Genomic DNA, 12,601 nt, shown 5'->3' with positions numbered 1-12,601 from the left:
GTGTGTGGGGGCAGAGAATTAAAGTGGCCCAGGCAGCCTCTATGCAAGCTAATTAAAACTAATTTTTTGCTTTTCTGTCTACTTACTATTTATCACTGAAATCTTTGCATGGAAGCTCTTCTAGGCAGCATCATATGTGTTTGAATTGTGAACAACGGAGAAATAATGATTGTTTAATATATTCGGCTCATTTGGTTAAAGGCTTGCTGTTTTTCAAAACTTGGGCCCCTTGGAGAGAAAGAGGTGCGTGGGGGCCATTTAGTCACCTAGCATGTGATTGGCAGAGTCATGATATGAGGCTCGGCTCTGCTGCCTGTGGTGTGTTCTATCCTATCTGAGAGATCAGTGTTGTAAGATGCACACTCTTTTACACAGCCCCGAGAATGAGAAAATGCTTTCTATTATGCTGTGATCAGCTATGATCCCACCCCATTTCAGAGATGTTGAAATATGAAAAGGTTATCCTAGAGCTGATGAAATGTGGTAGTTCCAGGACATTGGGTAAATCCTCTCTGGCCTACGGTTTTCTCAACTATAAAAGCAGGCTGAGAAACACAACATAAAGCATTTGTACTCTCTCCGCCCTCACAAAAAAAAAAAAAAGAGTGAGCGCAACAGCTGCTCTGCCTAATTCAGGGGCATTCATATGTGTGAGACCATGTTATAAAGAGCCGAGGTTGGTGAGGGTTGTTCCCAGGGGAACTGGCAGGAGGCAGTCTGTGCAGAATAAAGCAAGGAAGTCTGTTCTGAAGCCAGAGGAAGCAGGAGAAGAGATTTCTGGTGGGGAGGAGAGGACTGAGGTCAGGAAGGGTGGATTTGCTTGCCTCTCCCATCCCTGCCCATTATGAAATCATGTCAGTGTTTCCTCTTTGCATTGGAAGTTGTCACACTTTGTGTAGTAAGTCTGTTACAGACAGAAAAGAATCAGCGAGAAGAAATTTAAGTCACCCCCTAGCCCTGCCTCTGAAAGGTACCTACCTCTGGTGCGTTTTCTTCTGCTCCTCCACCCTCCATATCACTGCTGGTTGGGGCTCAGGTGATCCCTACCCTGGACTGTGGCCCCAACTCTCTGCCTGGATCGGGTGGAGCAGAACAGAAATTTTGACTCATTATCTTCTTGGTGACTAGAAAAGACTGCTTACAGTTAGCCCTGTAGTCCACACCTACGGTTTCCATCTTTCCACGTCCCCTTTCAGCGTAGACCTCGCCTCTCACTGAGTGGGGCAGTAACTTATACAACTGTGTATTCTGCTTTGCCATATTAATGCTATTTGTTGTTCAGTTGCTAAGTTGTGTCCGACTCTGACCCTGTGGACTGCAGCACACCAGGCTCCTCTGTCCTCCACCATCTCCTGGAGTTTGCTCTAATTTGTGTCCATTGAGTCAGTTATGCTATCTAACCATCTCGTCCTCTATCCCTGCCTTCTCCTTTTGCTTTCAATTTCCCCCAGCATCAGGGTCTTCTTCAATAAGTCGGCTCTTTTAATGCTATATCAGACATATTTTTCTCTTTCAACTCCCACTGCTTTTTTTCTCTTTTCTTCCTGTGTCAGAAAGGACTACCCTTTGACTTTTTTTAAAGGCTGCAATTAAATTTTAACAGCTGCTCATGCCCAAACATTACAACTGATGTTTAAAGAGGCCTTTCAGTTTCCTTCCAAATTGCCTTTCCCCAGCAAGACAGGGAAATCAGAGGTGCAGCTCAAGAAAAAAAAAAGAGTGATGAAAATTGCTTATTTATTAGTTGTAATCATTTCCACCAGTATTTGTTGAGTTGTTGTTCTGTTGCTCAGTCATGTCTGACTTTTTGTAACCCCATGGACTGCAGCACACCAGGCTTCGCTGTCCTTTATTATCTTTTGGAGGTTGCTCAAACTCATGTCCATTGAGTCAATGATACCATCCAACCATCTCGTCCTCTGTCACCCCCTTCTCCTCCTGCCGTCAGTCTTTCCCAGCATCAGGTCTTTTCCAATGAGTTGGCTCTTCCAATCAGGTGGCCAAAGTATTTGTTGAGTAAGCACATGTTATGGCAAAGTATATGCATTTTGGTAGTTTATTTAGAAGTGAACACAGTGTAATCAGTTGCAATATTTTTCCTCCAGCTAGGCAGTAAAAAGGAGGGATCTTAGCAAGCATCCCCACCCAATGCCAGGCAGGCATAAAGCCTGGATCCTCAATGCCCCTTGTGTGCCTGCTGAGTGGCCAGTTAGCCAGCAGGTAGCAGCCTCTCTGCTTTAGGTCCCAGCCTCCTGTGGATCCTGTGACCCTCTCTGGAGGCGGTGTAGCTGGATTCTACTGTGGTCTGTCTGTGTGGCTGCAGAGCCCACTCACCATACCTTTCAGACCTGCCTTTTTATGCTGTTCAGTTCAGTTGCTCAGTCGTGTCTGACTCTTTGCAACCCCATGGACTGTAGCATGTCAGGCCTCCCTGTCCATCACCATTTCCCAGAGCTTGCTCAAATTCATGTCCATCGAGTTGATGATGCCATCCAGCCATCTTATACTTTAATGTCCCCTTCTCCTCCTGCCTTCAATGTTTCCCAGCATCAGGGTCTTTTCTTTTTTTTCCATTTATTTTTATTAGTTGGAGGCTAATTACTTTACACTATCGTAGTGGTTTTTGCCATACATTGACATGAATCAGCCATGGATTTACATGTGTTCCCCATCCCGATCCCCCCTCCCGCCTCCCTCTCCATCCCATCCCTCTGGGTCTTCCCAGTGCACCAGCCCTGAGCACTTGTCTCATGCATCCAACCTGGGCTGGTGATCTGTTTCACCGTTGAGGGTCTTTTCTAATGAGTCAGTTCTTCGCATCAGGTGGTCAAATTATTGGAGCTTCAGTTTTAGCATCAGTCCTTCCAATGAATATTCAGGACTGATTTCCTTTAGGATGGACTGGTTGGATCTCCTTGCAGTCCAAGGGACTCTCAAGAGTCTTCTCCAACACCACAGTTCAAAAGCATCAATTCTTTGGCACTCAGCTTTCCTTATGGTCCAACTCTCACATCCATGCATGACTACTGGAAAAACCACAGCTTTGACTAGACCTTTGTCATCAAAGTAATGTCTCTGCTTTTTAATATGCCGTCTAGGTTATTCATAGCTTTTCTTCCAAGGAGTAAGCATCTTTTAATTTCACGGCTGCAGTTACCATCTGCAGTGATTTTGTAGCCCAAGAAAATAAAGTCTGTCACTGTTTCCATTGTTTCCCCATCTATTTGCTATGAAGTGTTGGGACCAGATGCCATGATCTTCATTTTAAGCCAGCTTTTTCACTCTCCTCTTTCACTTTCATCAAGAGGCTCTTTAGTTCCTCTTCACTTTCTGCATAAGGGTGGTGTCATCTACATATCTGAGGTTATTGATATTTCTCCCAGTAATCTTGATTCCAGCTTGTGCTTTATCCAGCCTGGCATTTCTCATGGTATACTTTGCCTATAAGTTAAATAAGCAGGGTGACAATGTACAGCCTTGACGCACTCCTTTCCCAATTTGGAACCAGTCTGTTGTTCCATGTCCAGTTCTTACTGTTGCTTCTTGACCTGCATACAGGTTTCTCAGGAGGCAGGTCAGGTGCTCTGGTATTCCCACCTCTTGAATAATTTTCTACAGTTTGTTGTGATCCACCCAGTCAAAGGCTTTGGTGTAGTCAATAAAGCAGAAGTGGATGTTTTTCTGGAACTCTCGTGCCTTTTCTATGATCCAGCGGATGTTGGCAATTTGCTGTAGCCCTTCTTACTGCGCTGTTTCTTTTGTTTTGGCTGCACTGGGTCTTCGTGGTGGTGCCCAGGCTTCTCTTGTTTCAGTGTGCGGGCTTCTCTAGTTGTAGCTTGTTCCACAGCCTGTGGGATCTTAGTTCCCCTAACAGGGATCGCACTCACAGTCCCCTGCATCGGAGGGCAGATTCTTAACCTCTGGACCCCCAGGGTAGTCCCTCCTTGAGTTCCTTCTTCCCAGTGCAGTGCTTTCCTGGCCTTCTGAGACCAAGACCCTCAGGATACCTTCATGAAATAGCCCCCATGCCTTCTTCCTCTGTAGCAGGAAAGTCTGGCTGTGAGAAACCAGAATTTTAATTTTCTGAGTCCCCAGGTGACCCAGAGCCTCCAGATACAGCACTGAGGGTGGGAAGGGGCGAAGCAGGTTGCCATCCCCACCACCCCCCTCAACCTCTGGGGCCACAGCAGGGACACGAGGAGGAGGCAGGACTGGTCAGGTGGACAGAGTCTTGCAGTGTTTAAAGCAGTGGCCTCACCTCTCTTTCCCAGTTTGTCTGAAGGAGACAGGAGAAAGGGTGAGGGCGGTGAGCCTGACACAGACAGCTTTGCTCAGAAGGTTCCCAGCAGCCCTCTTATCAGTGGCTCTGCTTATTCATGGATGCAGGAAAGGGCTGAGGGATAATTGTACTTACACACCTCACTCCCATACAAATGTAGGCACAGATGTTTCTAGAGACAGTAAGTGGAGTGGTGGCAGGTTCTTTCATCCAGGAGAACGGGGTGGGGGCTGAGAGGCAGGCTCTGGAGTTCACGTCATAGCTCTGCTATTACAGGCTGGGTGACTGTAAAAGGTTTATTTTTTTAAAATGTTTATTTATTATTTATTTGACTGTGTTGGGCCTTGGCTGTGGCATCTAGTTCCCTGACCAGGGATCAAACCTGGCCCCCCTGCATTAGGAGTTTGGAGTCTTAGCCACTGTACCACCAGGGAAGTCCCAGATTGTAGAAGTTAATGTGATTTTTCTGTTCCTGTTTCCTCACATGTAATATGGGGGTCAGATTGGGACCTACCTCCTGGACGGTCATGAGGATTCAATGAGATAATCCGCGAGAGGCCCCAAGGGCCTGGCCCAGTACCACTACTCATTAGGATTCTGTGTGTGTCTTGGCCAGCGATGACCAGATCCTGGAGTGGTGCGGGGAGGATGCCTTCCACTACTTGTCCTTCCAGAGACACATCATCTTCCTGCTGGTGGTGGTCAGCTGCTTGTCACTGTGCATCATCCTGCCTGTCAACCTTTCAGGGGACTTGCTGGGTAAGGACTCCTCGTCTTGCCTGCATTGGGCCCCAGGCAGAGCATCAGCCCTGGGGAAAGGGCCTCATGGTGCTAGGTCAGAGCTCTGGGATTCCTGCTGAACACTCAGATGTGAGAAGGTCTCAGGGTGACTTTCTGAGCTGGCCCATTTGATTAAAGGTCTGGTGGAGAATCCACCCCAAACCTGGGCCAAGAGTTGGGGACTCTAATAGCTAAGTAGGAGGAAGACCTCAAGATTTGTAAGATCGGAGCTTTCAGAGTGTGTTTTATAGCTTCCTGCCGCCACCCAAATCAGGTGGCCACAGTTAGTGGATCTGGAAGATGGCTGTGATGCTCAGAGTGAAAATCAGAACGTGGAATTCTATTTCCAGTCACCCGCAGGAATCCAGCATCCAAAACACCATCATGAATCCACTTCTTTTTTTTTTAAGGGTTTTTGATGTGGACCTTTTTTTAAAAAATCTGTATTGAATTTGTTTACAGTATTTCTTCTGTTTTATGTTTCTTTTTTTTTGGTTGTGAGGCATGTGGGATCTTATTAATAACTCCCCAACAAGGGATCAGATCCACACCCCATGCATTCGAAGGTGGATTCCTAACCACTGAACCACCAGGGAAGTCCCATGAACCCACTTCTTATACCCAGTGATTCCCAGCTTTGGTTTTGGGAACAGCTTAGGATGTTTCTAGATTTCCAAAGGGATGCCATGAGGATCTCAAAGCAAGATGAAGTCAAATTTTGACTTCAGGTAGCTTGAGAAGATGTTGTCAGGAGCATCTTGGAGTAAAGCAAAGGCCTTGGGTGGTGTAGGTCTGAAGACTGGACAAGCGTCACCATCCTTGGACTGGTCTGGATGTCTTATCCTTCCCCTTCTCAGAGCTCCACAAACCAAGGTTGCCTCCCCCTACCCCCCGCATGTCTCTAGTGTGACCCTGAGTATCTGTGCTTCTCTGCAGTCAAAGACCCTTACAGCTTTGGGAGGACAACAATTGCAAACCTGGAGACTGAGTGAGTCCAGGGGGGCCGGGCGGACATGAGGGTACTGATGGGTGAGACCGAGGAGAAGGTGGCCAGAGAGGTCAGAGCGAGAGGGTTAATGTCCTAAAGCTCCTCTGCTGCTAGCACCTCACTGGGCTATGGGCGTGGACATGCCCCAGGCTGCTGTTGTTTTGCAGTGGGTCTTAGGAGACCCGGGGATGTCACATGGGGCTGGGGTTCATTTGCCAGCACAGTGCCCTCTATAAAGGGGCACTGGCCATGCCACCTCCGTCGGAGGAATCTGCTTTGATGAAGCCTTTGGCCTTCAGCTCAGGGCCATGAAGTTAACCAAGCCCAGCCCCTGCCTGGGGGCCCAGCCTTGATGACAGATGGTGTTACCCTCTCCCCACAGCGACAACCTCCTTTGGCTGCATACTGTCTTTGCTATCCTTTACCTCATCCTCACTGTGGTCTTCATGAGACACCACACCCAGTCCATCAAGTACAAGGAGGAGAGCCTGGTGAGTAGGGGGTGGTCTGGGCATGTGCTGGGGAAGGTCTGGTGTGGGAGCCAGAGAGGAGTGGCACAATGCTTATTCCCCAGCCCCACAGTGGCAGTGAGTGCAAGGGGGCCTCCGGCTTGCATGTGTGTGCTCAAAATTTTGGCATTTAGAATTTTTTTTTTGGATAGATTGTTTTAGGATTTGGCTATTACCCACCATTTTGCCAACTAGCCTTTAGATTTGTGGGCTTTGGGCTTGTAGTTACTGATTCTAAGTAACTTTCAAGAAGTTTGAATTGAGAGCAGCTCCTTCTCTCTTTGCAGCCCACAACTTGATGGGGGTAGGGGAAATTTCTGTTGTTATTGAGTCACTCAGTCATGTCTGACCCTTTGTGACCCCATGAACTGCAGACTACAGCATACCAGGCTTCCTTGTCCTTCATCATCTCCTGGAGTTTGCTCAAACTCATGTCCACTGAGTTGATGTTGCCATCCAACCATCTCATCCTCTGTTGGCCCCCTTCTTCTACCCTCAATCTTTCCAAGCATCAGGGTCTTTTCCAATGAGTTGGCTCTTGGGTCTTACTCTGATCTGCTGTGTGACCTCTTTTGAGTCACCTCCCCTCTCAGGGTTCTTTCTCAGTCTCTTGTCCTGCAAAGGAGGTTCATAGAAATTGCTTTGGAAATGTATTCTTCTTGGTTGTGCCACTATGTGACATGCGGGATTTTAGTTCCTCAACCAGGGATTGAACTCATGCCCCTGCAGTGGAAACACAGAGCCCTAACCTCTGTACCACCAGGGAATCCCCTGGAAATGTATTTTTGACTGCCTAGAAAAGATGCTATGTAAATAACAGACTTCAAGGCTCTGTCAGGCTTGGAAGATGAGCCTCTAAGCCCCTAAGCCCCCATTGTTTTCCTTGGGGAGGAAAACAGGGTGAACAGATTGAACAGGGTGTCCTCCTGCAGACTGGCTTGCCCTGGTGATTTTTCTCACTAGTGTGTTTCTCTGGCAGGTGAGGAGGACCCTGTTTGTCACGGGACTCCCCAGAGATGCCAAGAAGGAGACGGTGGAGAGCCACTTCCGGTGAGCAGAGCCATTTCCGCTGGGAGGGAAGGGGAGTGGGGTCACCCTCTGGGTGGGACGGGCACCTTAGATGAGCTTGGGCACCCACAGAAACCCTCGGAGTGCCTGCCCCAGCCTCAGAGCCTTGGATGCTACTGTGGGCAAGCTCTGCTGGGGCTGCAAGGGCCTGGGCTGGGGTAGTGCAACCTCTGCCAGAAGCCACATGACTGCAGTAGCCAGAGTACAGGCCAGCGTGTGGGAATAGAGAAACATCTTGAGAGCCAGTGGGGAAAGAAAAGGATTCATAGGAAACCCTCCCTCCCCACCAAAAAAAAAAGGGATTCACCCTGGGCTTCTCCGTGTCAACTTTGCAGAAGATGAGATACCTGAGAGAGAGAAGTCTTGGAGGGGAGGGACCTGGACCTGCATTTCATGGTCCATTCTTCCGATCAGTGTGTGTTTCCTGAGTGAGCACTTTGTGTCCAGAGCTCTGTCCAGAGCTCTGTCCTCACAGAGCTCACTCACAGCCCTCCCACCAGAAACTCCTTTCCAGCAGCCTCCTCTGAGCACCTGCACAGGGATTCCTGCAGAGGGAGGCTGGAGAAGGGCTTTCCTGTGAGAAGGAAATTATGTGTGTCCAGTGCTGTGAATGCAGAGCATCATATGGCACACCAGGAAAGGCGGTGGTGCGGGCAGAGCAGGCCCGAAGGCTCCCAGCCAGGGAGCTGAGGTTTCAGTCTATGTTCCTTCCTCATCAGCAGTCAATAATTGGTAGTATGGATTAGGGGTTGGCTGTGGCTTAGCTTGGGCTTCCCTGGTGGCTCAGTGGTAAAGAATCTGCCTGCAATGCAGGAGACCCAGGTATGATCCCTGGGTTGGGAAGATCCCTTGGTTAGGAAGATCCCCTGGAGGAGGGCATGGCAACCCACTCCAGTATTCCTGCCTGGAGAATCCCGTGGACAGAGGAGCCTGGTGGGCTAAAGTCCATAGTGTCACACAGAACACAACTGTGTGTTCTTCGAATGCAACTAAACAACAGCATGGCTTAGCTTTGCCTTATTTATGAAGAACAATTTCTAAACAAATTGCTCAAGTTCAAGTTCACTCACTCAGTCGTGTCCGACTCTTTGTAACCCTATGAACCACAGCACGCCAGGCCTCAAATTACTAGTGTAAACAGAATTGTAAAATTAGATGTTTAAAATTTATTGACTAACCTCTCTTTCAGAAACTCAAAGCATTTTAGAAATATTTTTCTCTATGTAAACACTGGATACTGGAATCATTTTTCCTGATTCCTTGAAACAGCTCCCCGAAGTGTCGGGTTAGGCAACATCTGGAAACAGTGCATGTGGACGTGCCCAGTCGTGTCCGACTCTTTGTGACCCCATGGACTGTAGCCTGCCAGGCTCCTCTGTCCGTGGGATTTCCCAGGCAAGAATACTGGAGTGAGTCGCCCTTTCCTCCTCCAGGGTGTCTTCTCAACCCAGGGATCTAACTCGCATGTCCTACATCAGCAGGCGGGTTCTTTACCACTGAGCCACCAGGGAAGCTCTTCGGAAACAGTAGCTCCATTTAATGTATTACCTAAAAGAGAATTAAAAAAAAAGTCCTTGCATTCCCATTACAAACACTGAGTCACGCTTTCTCCTCTTTTAGGGAGCCCTTCTAGTGCACACTGATGCAATCCGTGGGGATTGATGTGTGAATCAGCCTTGTAGCAGGGATGCTTTCACTGTTGTTCTCTTCCTCAAACCTCCTATTGGGACCTGAAATTGTGACAATTTCAGGCTGTCTCTCTCTCACTAAAATGTAAACTTTTCCAGGCTCCACGCCCAGGACCTGGTGCCTGGTGTGAAGCAGATAGGGATTTACATGGTTCAGAAATGCCCAGGAGTTGTACATATGATTATGTGTATATGGTGAGGGAGCATCGTATGGTGGATACAGGTGTGGGTCCTGGACCTGGGCCACCTGAATTCCCTTCCTGGCTTAGACTTGCACTAGTTGTGTGATCTTGATCACAAGTCATTTTACCTCTCTGGCATTTATTTTCTTCATCTGTAAAGTGGGCCCCAAAACCTCACAGGTCATGGTGAGGATCAGATAAGTTAATGTTCTAACAGTTTACCTGGCCAAGAATAAGTATACATACAGTATTTTACTATGATTTGTGAATGCATTTACTGGGCTAAGGGTCCTTTGCTTTCATTAGACCTGTGATCTTCAAAAGGGTCACAAACTGAATAGGATTTCAGTGATGGTCTAAGGTAGATATGACCTGGAGCAAACAACAAATTTATTCCCTTGTGTGGGTAGAGGAGGCAATGGATAGTGTTATTTTTTTCTCCAGGAGAAGTGCTGATTTAAAGCTAAGTAGATGTAAACTTGTCAGTTTCAGGCAGTTACTTTCTTGCGATTAAAAAGGACCTTTTTGTATTATATTTCAAAATTTCCCTGTTTGGTAAAAGACAAAGAGGAAAGAGGTCTCCACTGGTGCAGAAATGAAAATGTAGGTGCTCTGACACCCCAGAGTCTTCGGGGTCTCCCCTGCCAGGGGCAGGGGTTCTGTTTCCCAATGGTCTTTTGCTTCTGGGTCACAGGGATGCGTATCCCACGTGTGAAGTGGTGGAGGTCCAGTTGTGCTACAATGTGGCCAAGCTGATTCACCTGTGCAGAGAGAGGTAAGGGAGGGCTGGCGGGGCGGTGGACATGGGCAGAGCTGGCCTGCAGCTTTCTGACCCCTTCCCTCTGAGATGCCCACCTGCCTTCCTTGCTGGCCTCGGCTCCCCCAGCGAGGATGGGAGGAGGGTGGCTCTGCCCTTTTCTTGCTTAGAAAGCTGGTGGTGACCAGTGGGTGATGACGGGTGTGGAGGCTGTGCGTCACACCACAGGATTGCAAGTCTGACATGTGTCCCTCCCATTACAGAAAAAAGACTGAGAAGAGCCTGACCTACTACACAAACCTGCAGGTGAAGACAGGCCAGCAGACCTTCATCAACCCCAAGGCTTGTGGCCAGTTCTGCTGCTGTGAAGTGCGGGGTTGTGAGTGGGTGAGGGCCCACACCCCACCAGGGCATGGGTGCTGGGCCCCCTGACACCCGCACAAGGCCACGTCATCACAAGGGGTTGTGTCCTCTGATAGGAGGACGCCATCTCCTACTACACACGCATGAAGGACAGGCTGATGGAGAGGATCACAGAGGAGGAATGCAGGGTCCAGGACCAGCCCCTGGGAATGGCCTTCGTCACCTTCCAGGAGAAGTCCATGGCCACCTAGTGAGTGCATGTGTGTTCTTTGCTTCCAGACAATTTGCTGTTCCTCTCGGGTTGAGATGGTCCTGCTGGACCACCATCGCTGGGGTTTGTTTGTGGCATCTGCATCTCCTCCTCCGGGTGTGGCTGGCGTTGGGGGGGCAGCCACCCACTGCACTCACTCCCTCGGTGAGCCTAGCCTGTGTTGGTGTGACGGCTGGGCTCGAGTGTTTGCAGCCGAGCCCCTCTCTGGTTGCCGTAGCCTCGCCCCCCTGCCGGCTCTCACCAGGTGCCCAGGGATCCTCTTGCCCCTGTGGCCTAGCATTTTCCCTGGTGGCGTGTACCCCCACCTCCTTTATATTTCCACTCTGGAATCAGACTCTCCTTCCATGTGTGTCCTTCCCAGCTCCCTCCAGAGGCACCGCTGGGGGCGGAATGCTCATTGTGGACAGGAGCCTGGCCCACGGCAGTGGGTTTTCACCTCGGCATGGGCTCTAGCTCCTAAAACGCTCTCATGCCTGGGATCCCCATGTCACCCTGGGCTGCGGGCAGCAGGGGATGAGGGCCGGAGAGGGACGCGGAAGGGAGGTGACCCAGCAAATGCCCCTCCCCCTGCCTTCCCTGCCCCGGGCAGCGTGAACCCTGGGGACAAACCCCCTGGATGTGCCCTGCAGACCCTGAAGTGAGGCGGAGTAGGGGGAAGGCCAGTGAGAAGGGGAAGGGTGTTCTGAGATGGGAGTAGTGGGGCTGGTGGGTTCTTTAGGGAGACGAAAGGGGGAAAGAGGGGTGAAGGTGGAGGTGGGAGTCCTAGGGAGGGGTATCTTGGGGTCGTAAGTAATGCAGTCTAATGCTTCTAGGGGGCCTGGGGGGAGGTGAGGGAGTGAAAGGGTGAGGCCGTGGCCCCGGCAGGGGGTTGCAACCAGAACCCAGCTTAACAGGCAGCGTGTATCAGGGGGGCAGCACGCAAGGAGGCGCCCCCTGTGTTGGGTGATGGGAACAGTACAGGAGCTGTAGTCAGACAGCTGGGACGCAAACCTCACTCTCAGCGCCTGCATTTCCTAGGCTGTAAAGTAGTCACAGTAACCCCTGACTAGCAGGCTTGTTCTAAGGATTGAACAAAGTTCTGCACACAGCGTGCTGAGAATGGCGTCTCTTTCATAGCGTTAATTATAGTAAGAGAATGATAAAGCAGAAGTCCGGTGCCACAGGGTTTCCACTCTCGCATGGTTCTATTTGCCACATGTGGACATGGTACCCTGAGGGGTCTGGACCCTGGCCACTTCTGCATTTCCTGGCAGCATCCTGAAGGACTTCAACGCCTGGAAGTGTCAGGGCCTGCAGTGCAAAGGTGAGCCACAGCCGTCGTCCCATGGCAGAGAGCTCGGCATCTCCAGGTGGACGGTCACCTTCGCCGCTTACCCCGAGGACATCTGCTGGTGAGCCCACAGCCAGGAAGGGGTGAGAAAGAGGCCGGGGTGTCCTGTGGGGCCGCCCAAGTCACCTGGAAGCACAGGTGTGACCTAGCACTCAGGGAGACGCACGCTCTCCTGCACCCCTCTGGGCCGGGGGTGGGGGGCATGATGGGGGCGCCTATCCACATCCAGGGCTTCACTCCAGTGTTTCTCCCTGGCATCAGCGGTGTCCAGTAGGATTATAATAGGAGCTGTGTGTGTGATTTTACGTTTCCTTTTAGCCACATTATAAAAAGTAAAAGAAACTGGGGAGGTGTCTGCTGGCCTAATGGTTAGGATTCCAGGCTTT

The 12,601-nt window shown here is 50.0% G+C and overlaps 1 protein-coding gene across 2 annotated transcripts in view; it reads left to right on the top strand.

Annotated features, from left to right (window-relative positions):
* Positions 1 to 12,601, top strand: part of TMEM63A (transmembrane protein 63A) — a 36,086-nt gene that overhangs the window by 11,693 nt on the left and 11,792 nt on the right. For both annotated transcript variants that reach the window (XM_043923044.1, XM_043923045.1), the window contains exons 7-14: positions 4,896 to 5,038; positions 5,996 to 6,047; positions 6,430 to 6,538; positions 7,536 to 7,606; positions 10,189 to 10,269; positions 10,515 to 10,638; positions 10,731 to 10,864; positions 12,139 to 12,276. In XM_043923044.1, coding sequence (XP_043778979.1) covers positions 4,896 to 5,038; positions 5,996 to 6,047; positions 6,430 to 6,538; positions 7,536 to 7,606; positions 10,189 to 10,269; positions 10,515 to 10,638; positions 10,731 to 10,864; positions 12,139 to 12,276 — 852 coding nt within the window. The remainder of the gene's footprint in view (positions 1 to 4,895; positions 5,039 to 5,995; positions 6,048 to 6,429; positions 6,539 to 7,535; positions 7,607 to 10,188; positions 10,270 to 10,514; positions 10,639 to 10,730; positions 10,865 to 12,138; positions 12,277 to 12,601) is intronic.

This window comes from Cervus elaphus, chromosome 14, assembly GCF_910594005.1.
Source record: "Cervus elaphus chromosome 14, mCerEla1.1, whole genome shotgun sequence".
NCBI lineage: Eukaryota > Metazoa > Chordata > Mammalia > Artiodactyla > Cervidae > Cervus > Cervus elaphus.
Note: the sequence above shows the minus strand (reverse complement) of the source record. Positions and strands in the feature narration are given on the sequence as shown.